This window comes from Anabas testudineus, chromosome 10 (assembly GCF_900324465.2).
Source record: "Anabas testudineus chromosome 10, fAnaTes1.2, whole genome shotgun sequence".
NCBI lineage: Eukaryota > Metazoa > Chordata > Actinopteri > Anabantiformes > Anabantidae > Anabas > Anabas testudineus.
The window spans coordinates 8,384,897-8,401,750 of record NC_046619.1 but is presented as its reverse complement, the minus strand read 5'-3'; the positions used below and the strand labels follow the sequence as shown (position 1 = coordinate 8,401,750).

Genomic DNA, 16,854 nt, shown 5'->3' with positions numbered 1-16,854 from the left:
ATGAAAGAAATCTAAACAGACAAAAAGTCAAGTTCAGATGACTTTTTTGGCTGTTAACAACACTTAATAATCAACTCAGGGAGTCCGTGTGTCTGGGTCTGACGAACCAGCTGATATATTTCACTCATCACTACTGGGAACACGCATTACAGGTCATCATGATGTCATCAGTCGTCAGTTTATGATTTACTGCAGATGTGACTTAAGACTATGAAAGAAAGTCTTGAAAGCTGCAGACGGGGCTCATATGTTACAAACAGTCTCATCATTTACTGGAACAACCCATCTACTGTTTTCCCCTCTAGGCAGGTAAGTCATAGACCAGTTTCACTGGTAAAAACATGACATCATCCTGTCTTCATGCTGACTGCAGATATAATGAGTCATGGTGAAAGGCTGGAGACTCATTACAAAAAGGAACAACTTGACGTGTATATGGCGTAATGGTTTTCTACGTGTGCACTTCCTACCCTGTCTGCCATGTCCTCCACTAAAATACACAAAACCACTAATATACACAACGCAGATGCTGTGTTTAGTAAGAGCTTAGCCAACTTACACATGCGGCTTAATGAAACTGGAGACTTGTGTCAAATTCTCAGATAACTAGAGTACTAAGTGTTCAGCATCAGATAAGAGAGCGAGTGCCAGGATGTCTGGCAAAAAAAAAAAAAAACCCTATTAGGATTACTCTCTGATGTCATGGATCCCTGCAAATGTTAGCTCATCAAAAGCTCAGAGGACTCAGCAGTTCAGTCAATAGTTTTCTCTCATGTTCAGCTAAGCTACCACACTTGCTGCTTTGATTCTGCACATTAAACATAAACACTTGTGTGAGCAGGGAGGTAATATCCTCTATAAACTGATGACAGTTCAGCCTGAAAAACCCCCACTATGCACCCCACAAAGACAATAGAGTAAGGGCCTGCCTTGAATCGAAACACGGTAAAGCTAAAAATAGGTAGAAATCCATTCCTCAGAGGCAAACCAAGCCACGCTTCTTTTACAGCCAAGTTCAAACATCTCTTTAATTGGCTTTGATTTGCACTCACTGGAAGCAATTAGAGGGGTTAAGAAAAAAAAATAATTTCTCCAGTTTAGAAAGAATTTTAAAGAGTTTTTAGAACTTAAACTATGACATCCACACATGTGGCGTAATGTGAAATGAGCACAGTCTGGCGTAATACCACTGAGGTTCACCACCACAGAGAGCTGCAAGTGCTGCCCCTCTTTTTAACCATTACACGGGGTAGTAAAACTTGAGCACCTTGTCATTCTACTTAAAATGCAACAATTATTTAATTAGTGTTAAACAAAAACATATCCCGTTAACTTTAGCCACAGAAGCGCTGTCAAAGCCTCAAGGGAGCTGTAATTGTTAAATCCTAACAAAGTAAACAGTCTTTAATTTGTTAACTAGGGTGAGGCATTACACAAACTCTTGTATCTTAGAATGAACAGGAAACCCAAAAGTTTTCAGAGCGAACAATAAAAGAAGCTCTTTATCAAATTCAAATTAGGCAGTAAAAGCTAACAAGTGAATCCCAGCGGGTTGGCTGCTAAGGCCGAGTTATTCTGCCTAACTGATTAACATGACAAATAAAAGAACATGAATAACTATAAGACAAGTCTCAATAAATGAGTGGGGAAAAGAAATAAAATGTTTCCATACAATGTACGAGGGGTCATACATTCATATTAGGTGTTTTTGCCGATGATGGAAGTGATGAAATTCTTGGTATTCACTTTTTGCCACCACTTCACCATTGAAGAAGATTTAATCTGTATCGTCAGTCTCCAAATGTATCATAAGGACCCAAAAAAAGTCTTTAGGTTGTATATGTACATACTTTTCTGTGTGTGTGTGTGTGTGAGTTGAGTTACTGATGGACGCAGACACCTGCGTGCCTGGCTCAGGTTCAGAGTGCAGCTGCTCCCTCACTTGAGAAGGCAGCAGTTAAAGTTGCTGCGCTCAGACCTTTGGTTGGTGGGGGGGGGGGGGGGGGGAGCAGATGGAAACCCTACACCCCCCCTGCAGTTTGTCAATACGGTGAAGGACAGTGGAAAACATGTTCCTCAATCCTATACGCTGTAGTGTACCTCTTAACAACCAGGGAACACGACGGGGCGGCCATGATGACGCGACCAACCCCACAGGAAGAAGAGACCTGCTGTCAAAAGATTCTGTGTCAATATGATTGAAGCTCACTTCACACTAATAGCGGAGCTGCAGAGTGTATAATTGAGGGAGTTAACAGCGATGGCGTTAGCCTGACAGTTTGTAGCCTGTTTCAAGGATTTTTGGCAAAGCACAGCACCCGAGCTGTTTTAGTATGCTATTGAATTTCAAAGCATTTGCCAACCTCCAATGTCTTGAATTCACCTTTGAAGTCTTTCCTTGAGCAACCTCACAGGTGAGCCGCGGCCTCGTGCTCGCTCTCAGCTGGCTACTCTTGTTTTTGGTTAAACTAATAATGCACTAAATTCTGTCTACAGCTGTAGGTATAATGACCATGTAACACTGCACCAGGTCACTTTTATTCTTTCCACGGCTATTTGGGGGCCAAGAGACAGTCTCTCCTTACATCACTCACACAGCACAGCTGATGCAAAGCCATAAATATCCCTCTGAGAAATGGAGAACCAAACCTGCAAGTACGTGGTCCCCCGTAATAACTTCAGTCGAACACCTAGCACTAACTCCCCTTAAAACACTGCGGCACTAATCACAACATAAGACATTCACATCCAACTAGGCACACAAGAAGTGCCCCCCGAGGACTATCCATCGGTGAAATACTGAATTATTAATGCAGCCCTCTCACGGCCTTCTTTTCCCTGAATCTGTGTGTCAGAAAGGGGATGTTTAAGAGTAAACCAGTGACAAAGCAACAGATGGTGCACAAGTCAGACAGAGACACACGAATACAAGACTCTATGACACATCCAGCTGTGGTGGTGGAGAGACATTCACAAACCTCCCTACTCCCTTATTGACATGACATCATCTATAATTTCCTCTGAATATTTGATTTCAGTGGGGTGGCATGTGTTTGTTGATAGAAACCAGATGGTGGCTCAGTTATAGTATCATAATGTTGATCGAATTGGAGTAGCATGAGATCTGGGGCAGATATATGGAGAAAGTCGTCAGACAAGTTGCAGGCCAGTCTTTGGTAGACTCCAGTGAAACAGCAATGAAACAGGGTCCCGATGACATTTTGTTTTCCTGCATTTTATGCCTTTTCCTGTTTACACAAGACGCTGGTCCAAACATGAGGAGAGCGATTTCATTTATTACAATTTCACTTAAGAAAACATCAGTCTTCTCAAGGTCACAGGAGTCTCAAGAGATTCAAAAATAAAAACTGGCACAATAATGGAGGGCTGTGTCTACAGACGGGATCAATCTCACAACTATCCCCCACTGGACCAACGCTCTAGAGCCAAAAATATGGTATTCAGGACAGGCCTGCACTGCTCAGCTGACAGCTGCTCAGCTGGAGTTTGGGAACAGGAGGGGGGGGAATGAAAGACATCAAGATGCTTTATAGGACATGTAGTGTTATTGGCTCCTACACATCAGCCACAATAACCATTTTGACCACTCTGCCAGTAACAATGACTTCTTAATTCTAAAAGACGTGTGGTTAGCACCGTCACCTCACAGCTGTAACGATGTTGGTTCGAATGTACCAGTCGTCCAGGTGACTTTTTAGATGTAGATGGAGCAGAGAGGTTTGCCTTCTCCCTTTTTCTGTGCTTCCCTACCTACAGAGTGCTCTTGACTCCTCGGCATCCTATTTAATGACAAACAAAGGTTGTTTCTCATTTTTTGACAATAAATGAGATGCTGAGGAGTCATGAGCACTTTGGAGGCTCCACATGTATTAACGGGAGGCTAAGAAATCTAAAATAACTAAACAAATTCAGCGGTTTCCCAAGAAGTGAGAAGTCCAAGTGAAAAAGGGAGGATGAGAATAAAATGTACCAACATATTTTCAGTTGATTAATGAGTAACCATACTATGCTAAGGTCAGAAAGTTATTTTTCCTTTCACAGTGACTTAACAGTTTGTCTTGGCATGGTCTTCATCCTTCTGATCTCACAGGAAAAGTATTCCAGGGAGATTGGGGGAGTCCATCAAATGGATGAGAGAAAAAAAAAAGTGATTGCAGAAGACATATTGGACACAGAAAGGAGGCAAGAGGATTGTCTGTTGGCAGCGACAGGGTGGATATGAGAAAAATCCCTGGAATGCTGAGAAAGCATAGCTTTCCAGGCTCGCAGACGGAGGAGGAAGGAAACAAGGGCATGGAAACCCATATACCAACTTGCACAGGAGGCGTGCAATTCACACACACAACAGTTTTCTAAGTCGGTACAGGATGATCAAAATCCCCATTTGCAGTCTATCAAATACAAATGATTAAATATATGCACAGTAAACTCAAATAAATGAAATAACCATGGACTCTAAATACAGTCTCGGAGAACAACTGCCTTCTAATCTTTACAAAAACACTTAAACACATTGATCAGGAGTTATCAGCAGCACTCTCTTTGCCTCACAGCATTTTACAGCTTTTTCCCCGTCACTTAACATGCTCTTCTTTGTGTAATCACTTTTAACTGACTGTCTGGGTTCAGAGACTTATCACATCAGCTACAAGCCAGTGAAGGCCACCCTCTAAATGTATCCAACATAAGCCCAGCGAATGTAGGCCTGACTTTTCATCCTGTTACTATGGGATGTTTGAAGTCTGTATCCCCTTGTTGTGTTGTTCTCATCCTCTGTGCCTGTGTGATTCACCCTCCCGTCTTTTATGACAACAGCGAGGAGAGCCAACTATGCCCAAGAGGGAAAAAAAAAAAAAAAACTGGTCAGATTTTTATATCTCCTGTGCTCTGAAAGCTGGTGGACGGCTGGAGCGAGCCACGAAGACATTAGCCACTGACAAGTAATAGAGAATCAAATTTTACAAATATATTTCTTCACTCCCCAACAAGCTGTTTAGACTCGCAAGAGTCTAACAAAATATATAAAAGACATTTGTAAGGAAATCCTTTAAACTACAGTAAATGTAAGCCATATTCCTCTCTGCGAGGAACACAATCTGCATGTGTAATGTACCTGGATTGCAGAAAAACTGGACTGCAGCAGTGGCTGATTAGTCAGCCACTGCTGCAGTCCAGTCAGATCATTCAATTACTAATAGTGACTCACCCAATGACATTCATCTTGCAGCATACCTTGTTCATCAGGACAGACACTCCTGTAAGTCAACTCCTGTATTCCACCAGAAGTCCCCATTTTGTTTTGGACCATTCCTCAAATGATTGGTTGTAACATCTGTTTGGTCTTTTATGAGCAGTTAAAAACTGTTTGTCATTTATCCAAAAGGAACATTGTGTTTCTGGCCGAGATGCATGCCAAGGAGCAGAGCAGATACGAGACATGTACTGACAAGGCTGGTGAAAACTGCTGCCCACACCACAGGATTAGAGCAACTCTACACACACCTCAGTGCAGAGCTACTGACAGCACACTGTGGTCTCTGTACGCCAAACTAACCAAAGCAACACATGCATTATTTGAGGACTGCTCTTCATCTTAATGTTCTGTTTTAGCCATGTGACTGTCTGGCAAGAAAAAAAATTATATCACAAGGAAAGTCCAATGTTAATCAAACTCGTTAATCAGGTATTGCAGTCACTACGTGGGTTAACCTTGAGGAGTTCAGACCAAGACTAACCCATTTATTATCAAGTACCTATTAACTCCCAATTATCTGTGGAACAGACCTATCGCAAATATTTAACAGAAGTGGTGAATGAATAAATGCTAATTTCTAACGTTCATACGCTGGCCCAGTTCAACGCCGTATCACAACGCCGGTGAAGAATGAGCGTATAATAGTAGGGCAGATCTGTATGCGCAATAGCTGGCAGTAACGTTGGAATGATTTTGTGCGCATGCACATGTGACTGCAAGTGTGAGACTGTGTGTTTGTCAGGCAAAGCAGCACTGCACATATAAGGCCTGGAAAGTGCTTGCTGGTCTCTTCAATAGAAACAGTAGTTTATAGAGTATTTGAAATTCATTCAGCGAAGAGGTAGTGACCTAACATGGAGAGTGCACAGCACTGTGAAACAAATGACAGCATGTCCTTTTGAGCAGTGAATATTATTAAAGCACAGGTGCTGCGTGTTAAGACTGGCTGAGTGTTGGCACAGTACACCGTAAATAAAAAGTATGTACACTGAAAATGCATGCAACAACCTGCAGACAAATCCTTTACTATGGAAACCAAACAAAAGTTGGCATGACGTACACTGGTCGGTCACATCTCTAAAACCACTTGTGGATGTTAATACGGCTCTGCAGTTGCACAGTCCCACACTAAGCAAGCTGCGAGGCGATGTGTGATCCAACACCTGTTGATTAGCATTACGTTTTTCCACCATGCTCTCCGCCGCAACATCAAAACCACCACTTGGTATTAATAGTGTAGCTAATGGGGGTATGCAGAAGCATAAAGAAACACATAGTGCAGAAAAGTACAAAAGCTGAGTCCAATAACAAACGTTTTCTTACCCTTGACACGGTGAGGGGCATGCTGAAGTCCTTGCCACCCTGCAGCCTGAAGCCCCAGGGCGCTGGGCCACTGAGGGTTACAGAGTATACGTTCATAGCCTTGGAGAAGACAAAGGAAGAAATGGTGTTTTCATTAGTCAGAAAGGCAGGAAGGAGTTTCCGAGGTCATGTGTCCTTTTCTGCTTCATCCAAGCAGCCTAGCTGCTGATTGTCTGCAATTGTTCCCACAAAACACACATGTCCTGTACAGAAACGGGCTTTAAAGAGGGTTTCTTTCTTTCAGAGGTGCTGCAGGGACACAACAGACTACAACACAGACTCATACATGCAGTTGCTATTGCGATTGTGTCATAATCTGAGAGTAACGTTTATACAGAGGCCTGGTTCAGAGTGTAATAAAGTTTACTACCATGCAAATATCACCGCAGAAAACATTAGTATCATAAATCTCCTGGACAATAAGACCAGCAACTACAGTGACGGGAAGCTGGTAACTCAAAGTACAACAATTCTTCATTTAGCTGAATTAAATAAAAACACTGCGTCACAAAACCTGCTTGAATTGTTTAATAATCTTACAACATATTTACAGGTGGAAAACCATGAAAACAATGTCACCAGGGTTATTTACTGACACCGGATGGCATAGCACTAAATAACCAGGTAATGTTAGATCCAAAGACAACTTGAGACACAGAGCTACGTCACCTTCTCGTCCAGCTGTACCACTGACCTCTGTACTGTACCTGCACCCCTTCTGCAGCCCCTGCTCCTCCCTCAGCCTAACCAGGTGTCAGTGCTCTTCATCATAGCACACATAGCTGCCCAAGATGCCAACATGCAAACCTACCTTGTCCTCAAGGGCCGGCCACTAGCCCAAAGCTGCGAGAGAGCTGGAGAGCCAGTAAGCTGGGGCAAGCAGATTCTCTCTGTGTTGGCAAACCCTACCCCTCGACACTGCCTGCGACACAGGCAAGCCCTAGACTCTGCTCGCTCCTCAGAGGCTATATAAGGAATGTAAAACTACACCAAACTATTTCAGCCCAACACCCACATGAGTCACAGAGAGAAAAGAAGGGGGGGTAGAGGAGGATGAAGTGAGGCAACATCCACTACCCCTATATCCATATTCTGGCAAAGGCCCACTACATAAAAGTCAATCAATGTTTTTTTAAGTGCAGTTGAGAAGCAGCAGACAGCCACAACTGAAGTAAAGTTTGTGCAACTCCTGCATTCCTTCTGCGGGATACGAAACACAGCACAAGCAAATCAGCAATTATATTTTAACAGCAAGTTCTTAAAGCAACAGGGGAGCTCACTTATAAGGAGATACGTTAACTGAACTAGAGGTGGGCTCTAGGAAACAGAAAGAACAATACAGGAAAGAAACAAGCAAATCATCACCCCAAATAAGCCCTTCCACCAAACGTGCAAAACGGGGTTTAACGTAAATTAATGTCCTTTACAGAATTTATTTTCATTTGGTGTTGATGTACTAAAATGTTCATTTCTAGCTCAACTATAACTGTATTAATGACTTAATGACCTGTTGAGACTCTTCTCACATTATTAAAACCACCAAGAAAAGCCAACAGTAAGTTGGGGGACTGCTGCAGACAAACCCAAAGTAGCAACAGGTAGTGGAGCTGGGATTTCAGCACACTGCAAACTATTGAGTTGTCTGAGACAGATTAGAAGAAGACAGTGGAGGTCACAGCATTAATGTGGATGTAGAAAAAAAAGAAATCCCACACAGTGTGGGAAGGATCGGTCTAAACCAGCAAATGTGTTGGGTATGCCTGTGCTGCTCATTCAAGTGACGTCTCTGTTTATGGTCTTGCTATTTATAATCTCCTGTGGGGTCCCTATAATGTGTCTATAGGAACTTTAAATGTGAGTGATCCACACACACACACACACACACACACACACACACACAATTCCTCAAAATACAATGACTCCATGCGTCTGGGCTTTTTGATAACAGGCAACGCAAAGACGACTTTCTGCAGCTGAGCTTTGGAGTTTTTAACCACACGCAAACTATTTGCCGCATGTCGCGGGACGATGCAGCCTGACACGGCGGAATAAACCTTCACATTCAGGAACAGAGAAGGAGGCAAGATGGGACACGAACAGCGGGCTCCAGTCTCCGAGCTGAGCCCGAGCCATAAACTCGGCAGCGAGGAGCACGTCAGCCCATTCAACAAGTTCAACCGTGTGAAGGGGGAAAAAGAAAAAAGTCCCACCGCGCACAAAGGAGGACGATCATGTGTGAGGACAGAGGATCCGCTCACCTCTTGTCCCTCGCTGTGCTCGCCAGACATCACGACCGTGCGTCCCGGATCCCCTAAGTCAATCGTTGAGTCGGCTAACTTTCGGACTTCCTTGAAGCCACCGTGGATCCCCTTCGTGAGCAGCAGGATCATTCCCTCAGATTCGTTTTAGTAGGTCTCGGCTCCAACGTCAGAAGTCACATGGGCCGACGCTTCGTTTCATCCTGGGGCTGCGAGCCGGGAGAGGTCGCGCTCTGCAGACATGTCAGCTGTTCCCCCAGCCAGAGGTAATCCACCTCGATCACAGCGACTCCAACAAGTCATCACGTTTTATACATATATAAATGTATAAAATACAAAGCCTGCAACACATTAAAGCACAAAACCATGACTGATGAGTGCAGACAGAGCCATCAGCTTACCTGTACAGGTAAGGAAGTAAATGCATTACATTACAAATACATACATATTCTCATCTCTAATTTGAATATTTATTTAAATTTAGTTAAATAGGTTTTTTAAATAGTAGAAGCACCAGGCTACTGTTGAAGCTCAACAGCACACTACAAACTAAATCCAAGAAGATAATTACAATCAAAGTTTCTTAGAGTTTGTTTTGCACATTTGTTGTGTTACACTGCCCTCCATACACTTGATAAACTGGCAGCTCACTGCACATTTGAATTACTAATCGTTTTATAATTGACAGTTCAGTTACTTTATAGATTCATGCTCTACACAGAAGATATGGTATAAAAGTATTATGAAATACACTTTGCAGACAGTAGTCTACATAATAGGTTCAACAGCAAACAGCTACAGTATATTGCTCTACTATTACTTTATAAAGAGTTATTAACAAAATAAATATTTTATAAATGACTTTAGCTGAATCATACACCATTATGCTGTTGAAATGTAATGATCTTGTTCTTCTATCATGCAGTACAGTAAAACACAACTAGATAAACAAAATCACCATCACATCATAAAGGAGCAAATGTAAACATTACTCCATGATGTTACTGCAGGTTCCTACAGAGGATAGTGAAAATCATTGAGGCCTGTCTCCCATCACTACTAATGTCCATATTGGACATTTTTAAGGTGATAAACCTCCGTGTGTGTGCTTAAAGTCTCACACTGATCTCAGAGGAGCGACATCTCTGTCCACCCCCTGTCTGTGCATGTACAGTCCAGCTTTCCTCCAGCTCGCTTTACTGACGACAGATGAGCAGCAGATGGAGACAAAGTGCAGCCGAAGGGACCCGGTGCCGGTCGGGGTGCTGCCCTGCTCCATCGTCACAGTGGCTGAATTAGTGAAGAAATCATGAATCATCTGACAGCGAAGGCCTAAAGCCGAAGCTTCATTGGTTTATTACAGACTGTTTCATAGTGTGTCTCGTTGTGCACAGTTGTCTGATTGGCACAGTTGATACTGGTGTAATATTGTTGGGCTAACGTTGCACAACCGGTGGCTCGATTTAGGGCTTTAACCCTCAGCCTAGCAAAAACCTACCGAGCTCAGTTCAACTTGTAAACACTGCTGTGAAAGATGGCTGACAACGGAGCACACCCGATCGAAGAGGACCCAGCCGCAGCTTTCCTGGCTCAACAGGAGAGCGAGATAGCGGGGATAGAGAACGACGCTGAAGGGTTTGGGGCGCTGGAGGGAGCGGACGGCCAGCTGCCGTCTCAGCTGCAGCCGGCTAGCTATGGTAGGGCAAGCTTGTACCTGAGCTAGCTTTAGCGCCAGCTTCGGCTAGCAATCAAACGAGCGCACTCAAGGTAGCTAATATGTCTTCCGGCACTCATACTGTACTTATAGGAGTGAGTGAAAATGCTTCCATACTGATAAATTACCGAACAACTACACAACTTAGTTAGATAGCAGCAGCCAGGTAGCTAACGTTGGCTAACAAGCTAATTGACATTAAAACTAATAGGCCGTTAGCCACGTAGCTCATCTAGCTAGCTGACGTGTGTTTATAAGTTGTCATCGTACGTAAGGATCTCAAACTGTGCATCATCTCACTATAGCTGATTAAATCAGCGCCAACAAACGTAGTAACTTGCTAAAAAAAAAAAAAAAAAAACAAGTTAGCTAACGTTAACAGTTTGCGCTTTTCCGGTAAATCATGTTGTGATAAATGACAAAGCTTCACAAACGACATCAGTGACCGAACAGGTGCTGCTGCATTTCTGAACGACACAGACAAAAGGTTAAACAACAGTTACAGTCAGTGAGCAGAAAGTGACAAGACACAGTAGGTAGCTGCAAACCTCCTAGAAATCCACTAAACTGTGTTTTGTTTTGTTTTGACTATGTTAGACGGTTTCGGAGTGGAGACTGCCACACTGAATGGGGACATATTTCAGGTGAGCACAGCAGAGACATTTATATGATATGAAGACAGACACACACGTAAGATAACTTACCAGTTAACAGTTTTGGAGTCATATAGGAATTACTATGTTTTTTTTTTATGGACAAATACATGCAAAAGGGTCATCAGTTATGTTTATTAAATTAGTACATTTGCATTAGCAAAAACAACATGCAAATGGAAGACAGTAATAATAAATGCTGATCACAGGCCTCTGTTTGTTTCTGTAAAATGTTCTTTTAAAAGAATCGTTGATTCCAGCTACAGTAGCTATTAACAATGTTAACAAAGTCTACACTGTATTTTTAATCAATTTGTGTGATCAATGTTTAAAAAATCTGTTTTACGTTCAAAAACATGGTATTTTCTATGTGACGCCTAACTGTTGACTGGTATTGTATGTGTGTGGTTATAATTATGTCTTTAACTTTCCGTCTGTTTTGCTGTTTTGTTTTAGCCTCTTTATGCTATGATGTGACCTTGCCTTGCATTTGCATCACTTTACTGGGTATAAAGTAAAAACTTAACGTGAAATATCGCCCTAAAGGAGTCCAATGGCCCCACAGACAACTATGCAGCCATCGCACAGGTGGATATTCAGAGACAAGAGCCAGAGAGTTTACGCAAGTGGAGGGAGGAGCAAAAGACACGCCTTGAAGCATTAGGTGAGGAAAAACTGGGGTATTACTCATAGTATATAACACACTGCCTTCTTTATAACTCTAATGAGTCACTGTGATTTGGAATCTGCTCTTATTTTTCCACTGTTGGGTTCTCCCTGACTCTGCTTTTGCACCCAAACAAGATTCGGCATCCAAGGCGGCAGAGGCTGAGTGGAGAGAGAAAGCCAAAAAGGAGCTGGAGGACTGGCATGTGCACCAGAATGAGCAGATGGAGAAGAACAAGGCCAACAACAGGTTGGTGTCTGACATGTCCCCTGTTAACATGCAGAGAAGTAACAGTTGGTTTTATATTATGATGTGATGATGTTGGCATCACTACACTGAAAACTGTTTATTCAACTCACAACCATAAGTTTGGTATTGGCAGATTGGATTTTTTTCCTCAATAGAAAAAGTTTTTACTGTGCATGTCAAGTCAGTCATAAGCACTGTGTTGAAACAGAAACATACCAAGAATAGATACCCTTACCATCACATTTGGTGGTTATTTTGTAGACTAATTTCTAAGGAGCAATATATACAAATTGTTTTGCACCTAAGGATCAAATGTTGGTGTGATTCATATTGTTCAAAAGCTTCATGTTAAAATTGACTGAGATTGTCAATTTACTGACTGTCTGTCTGTCTGGCAAATTTATCACCTTTAATCTGTGCCTCTAGTTTTTGTTTTTTGTGCTCAGAGAGAATTCTCTGGGGCTCTGTGTTCAGTTAAAGTGGGTGGAAAACAAACAGGAAGTTATCCAGCAGGAAGCAATGCAAAGAGCAGAGAGCAAATGTCATTATATTTATCTACAACTACTGCTACCGTCCTGTGCCAAAGTATGTGACTGACATACTTTTCCAGCTTCAGTCTTATCTGCAACATTCTGTTACAGTAGCATAGATAGATTGTATTTAGTCTATTTGTACCTTTTTCCTGCACTGTTTCTAGTTGCTTACATAATCATTTTAATTCAGGACTTAACCTTTCTCTGCCTGTTGTTTAACACTGAAACTGTTCTCCTTTCTCCTTCTTTTTCCTGCTTTCTTGGCCTTGCCTGCGTACTAGGATTGCTGACAAGGCTTTCTACAAACAGCCCAACTCTGATGTTATAGGCTTTGTGTAGGTTTAGAATTCTTATGCTTTTGAATATTGTAAATACCACTAGTCGCTTTTATCCTAATGCATGTCCCCACAGAAATGACCAGTATGCTTTTGATGGTCTAATTTGGTACATCTTACAGTTTCTTATTTTTTGCTTTTTTATTTACATAGATGATAGGCTATGATAATTAGCAAACATGTTTCCTAATAAGTGTATGATTGGTGTAAGTAAATGCATGAAGTTACTATGTTTCACAGGTGTTATTCGTGCAATTCTAATTTGTGGTAGAGTGTCATGTCTGGCTTTAACGGGCAGTTGTTGAAATTGTTCTGAAATCTGTGTAATATAGCAGCCCTTTTCTTTCTCCGTGTTTTTTCCTTCCTTCCCACCTGTAGAGCATCAGAGGAGGCTTTCCTTGCAGAGAGCGATGGCGACAGCCCAGGAACCGAATGGGAGAGAGTAGCCCGTCTCTGTGACTTCAATCCAAAAACCAACAAACAAGCAAAAGATGTTTCTCGAATGCGTTCTGTCCTCATCTCTCTCAAACAGACGCCTCTAGTTCGCTAGAGGAGGTCCCAGGGAAGAAATTTGTTCCAGAAACATTGCCTTTTCGGTTTTAACCTCACGTCACAACAGAGGTTGTATGCCCTTTTCCATAAAATTCCTGGTATGTTTATAACCTTTGGAAACTTCTCGCCTTTCTCGATGCCTATTATATTGAAATAATATACTTAACCTCACTCTCCTGTCAAAAGATGGACTGGTCTGTTGTTACACCATCCTTTAGCCGGTCAGTTTAATCATTGCTATACTGAAGAATATATTGTTACTGTAAGTTAAACATTTTTCTTTTCCCTTTAACTTATAAATTCTTACTAGGTCAACTTTATTGCATGCCTCTGTCAATATTTTGAATGCACAATTTGTCTTTTTATAATTTTGCATTTGGGTCAATGTCAATTACGTATTAAGCACTATTAAGGATTGTAACCACGTATGCCTCTTAATTAATGGAAACTTCTAAACACAAATTCTTTGTTCACACTTGTTACATTATATCCCTCATTACCATGTATAAGGTAGCTAGCATATTTTCTCTTACCTGCATAAGCTTGTGGCCTTTTTGATCTACTCCAGTTCCACTATTTAGGGAGATGGATTTCCTCTTTAATTAGGCATGATTTCAGAAAAAAAAACACAGCCAAAGATTTCTGCTACCATCTAAATTATCTAAAGTTCACCTGATTGATGAGCGGTGGGATTTCCCATTTCACATGGGGTTCAGCAAGTTTTATGTATCATTTTTTTGCAGCACCAATACATTTTAATTTTTATAACAGGTCCATTTCACCATTAATGTTAATAAATAATTAACATGCACATTGTTTCACATGTTGCCTATCTGGACAATATGAATACTGAAAAAGGTGAATGTTAAAAGGGAACTGGAAAAACAAAACAAAAAAAACAGTGGAATATGATCACCTAACCATGAATTTGTCCTCAAATATTTTGCATTAAGACTGTTGACATCAGAATGGAGAGTCAAGTGATAATGACATGAATTCCAGTTTGTTCAGGTGACATCTGAGGAGCTAAATTAAAGTGTTACATACATCCTCCTCATCACTTGAGGTGCAAATTGGTGTGTTTGAGGGATTTACCAACTATTTTTCCAAGAAGCAAAAAATAAAGTTTCCAGGTGCCAAATAGCAAGCTGGGGGTAGTAGTTTTCTACAAATGAATGATTCTGATTTGTTTTTGTTTTTTTGCTTTCTTTCTTCAAGTGATAGTGTCACAATTTACCAGCCACCAAAATCCTCTGCATAGGTAAAGTGAGTCCTGCTACTTAACAATTGTCATGTGACAATGTTCAGTGATTAGACTGGATACTGATCCTCCACTTTAGATGTTTTCATGGAAGTCATTGCCATAAAAACTGTGTTCACAAGAAACATCTACAGTGATTATTTTTTGAATATAATCTGTTTAATAAAAGGTGGTATAAGAAATACACGTCCCCTGATTCCACTTGTATGCCTGTTTTATCTTAAAGACACACAGGACACCAGGCTCGAATCAAAGTTTATATCAGAAGACAGTCGGATGTTGGATCTCTTCAGTGACAATACAAGAGAAGGTTTGGAATACAATCTAAAGCAATATAAATAATTTTGGCCTCAACATAGTTATCAGTACAATGGTGAAACAGGAGACATTGTTCAGTTAGTGGAGAAACTAAGAAAAGTCCATTTTGAAGTTGGATCTGGGCTGATTCTAAGTTGATCAACAGCTGTGGTGAATGACTTTATTGCTTGGACTTCAGGGCTGTGGCAAAGACACCAATGAGAATGGCAACTACAGTGAAGCCTTGGGCAGCGATGCGTCCCCGCATCAGCAACTGCGACTGTCTGGTTTTCCCTTGATGAAAGGCACGGAGACCATAGATCAGTGCCCCTGCTGTTCCCAGACAACCTGGAAAACAAAATCACAGCTTATAAACAGATTTTAATGAAACTGTGCACAGGTACTGAACAAGATGACTGGAAAAAAACTGAGCAGACGCTGCAACGAATGCTAAACGGAGTGTGAAGATGAAGGCCTGACAGTAACAGGCTACTGGTGCTGCAGCACCTGAGCATCTCGTACCTACAAACAGGAATTCATTCATCACTGAAGATGTAAAAGCAACAACAGAAACAAACTAATTCAGAAGGTAATGACACCACACTAGTGGATCTCCCTATGGGAAAATAAGTAAAAGCTGGAACAAACTGAACTAAACAGAGGCTGTTTAATGAGATGAAACCATGTCAATCCAAACTGTGGACGAGGAATGACTCAGCAAAAAAACATGGAGCAGAGATACAACAAGCAGATACAGAAATACTTACATTGTGTATCGCCCACCCCCCAAGAATAACTAAAATATAAACTTAATCATTAATGAGAATCACATGAGAGCAAATTAAGTTCTGCAGTGAAACACGCAAACAAGCCAATATCCTGCAGGTTGTGGAGGTTAGTAGAGGAGTGGTCCATGAACCCCAGGTTGACTGGTTGAACTCCACAGTAACATCCCTGGTAAGGAAGGAGCAGCTCCTGCGTTACCTGCTGGGTCCTACACTTGTGTAACTCACCTATTGGGACGAATGGGTTCTCCTTGGTCTTTCTCATAAATTTGTCTTTGAAGGTCTCATCTTTGGACTTCGGCAAAGGGTTGAAGCCTTCGATAACCGGGGGCTGAGAGAAATCAAACGGCACCGGTGCGGACGACGGTATTTTAGGTGTCTGCGGTGCGACCGCTGGTGTTGTGGCCTCCGCCATGTCTACCTTGAACTGCAACACTAACAGGAACTGAAGGACGGCACATCCGGTCTCACATTAGCCCCGCACTTCACAATAAAAGTTCGGCTAGGAAGCAGGCAGTGGCGTCTGAGCACAGTATGAACTCAGAACTTGAACAAACAGAAATTAAATATGTTTCTATTTTCAACATGCTCATTAAAGTGCAGTGTCTAAATGATGGTTTAGGGGGATATAGCAATTCAGAAAAAAAAAGTCTATATTAAAAGTTAAATTAAGTGACTTTACGCTGAAATGCTAGAATTTATTTACTTATTTATATATATTCTTAATTAAATGTTTGTTATTGGATTTGTTTGTATTCATTAATTAATTACTGATGAAACTATTTCTTCAGTGATCTCCAGTCATACCACCAAGTGGCAGTATTGAGTCTCAGAAGTGGGGTTATACACTCCAAACACGCTTCCAAACTACTTACAGATGTATAAAAAGACCAAAGAGATGAGTGAAAACTTG

General features: G+C 41.6%; 3 protein-coding genes across 4 annotated transcripts in view; 1 reads left to right on the top strand and 2 right to left on the bottom strand.

Annotated features, from left to right (window-relative positions):
- The window catches only part of pdlim7 (PDZ and LIM domain 7), a 28,458-nt gene extending 19,382 nt beyond the window's left edge, over window positions 1-9,076 (bottom strand). Inside the window, exons 1-2 of one of the 2 annotated variants that reach the window (XM_026357634.1) lie at window positions 8,896-9,076; window positions 6,599-6,697 (exon numbers count right to left, since the gene is read on the bottom strand). In XM_026357634.1, coding sequence (XP_026213419.1) covers window positions 6,599-6,697; window positions 8,896-9,027 — 231 coding nt within the window. In that variant the 5' untranslated portion in view covers window positions 9,028-9,076. Of the gene's footprint in view, window positions 1-6,598; window positions 6,698-7,448; window positions 7,604-8,895 lie in introns of those variants that run through there. The other variant, XM_026357635.1, reaches the window with a different exon arrangement.
- Window positions 9,077-10,138: 1,062 nt separating this feature from the next.
- cltb (clathrin, light chain B) lies at window positions 10,139-15,041 on the top strand. The gene is made up of 5 exons (XM_026358031.2): window positions 10,139-10,592; window positions 11,207-11,253; window positions 11,809-11,926; window positions 12,067-12,178; window positions 13,425-15,041. Exons 1-5 carry the CDS (start codon window positions 10,430-10,432, stop codon window positions 13,594-13,596), a joined length of 612 nt encoding a protein of 203 aa, XP_026213816.1. The 5' UTR covers window positions 10,139-10,429; the 3' UTR covers window positions 13,597-15,041.
- Window positions 15,042-15,103: 62 nt separating this feature from the next.
- On the bottom strand, window positions 15,104-16,397 carry higd2a (HIG1 hypoxia inducible domain family, member 2A). The gene is made up of 2 exons (XM_026358032.1): window positions 16,170-16,397; window positions 15,104-15,504 (listed from the first exon to the last, which is right to left on the bottom strand). Exons 1-2 carry the CDS (start codon window positions 16,354-16,356, stop codon window positions 15,338-15,340), a joined length of 354 nt encoding a protein of 117 aa, XP_026213817.1. The 5' UTR covers window positions 16,357-16,397; the 3' UTR covers window positions 15,104-15,337.
- Window positions 16,398-16,854: the final 457 nt, after the last annotated feature.

Coding starts and splice junctions, on each gene's coding strand:
- higd2a (XM_026358032.1), bottom strand. CDS start 16,356: ATGGCGGAGGCCACAACACCAGCGGTCGCACCGCAGACACCTAAAATA. Junction 15,505..16,169: donor GAACCCATTCGTCCCAATAG/GTGAGTTACACA, acceptor TTTGTTTTCCAG/GTTGTCTGGGAACAGCAGGG.
- cltb (XM_026358031.2), top strand. CDS start 10,430: ATGGCTGACAACGGAGCACACCCGATCGAAGAGGACCCAGCCGCAGCT. Junction 10,593..11,206: donor GCTGCAGCCGGCTAGCTATG/GTAGGGCAAGCT, acceptor TGACTATGTTAG/ACGGTTTCGGAGTGGAGACT. Junction 12,179..13,424: donor AAGAACAAGGCCAACAACAG/GTTGGTGTCTGA, acceptor TCCCACCTGTAG/AGCATCAGAGGAGGCTTTCC.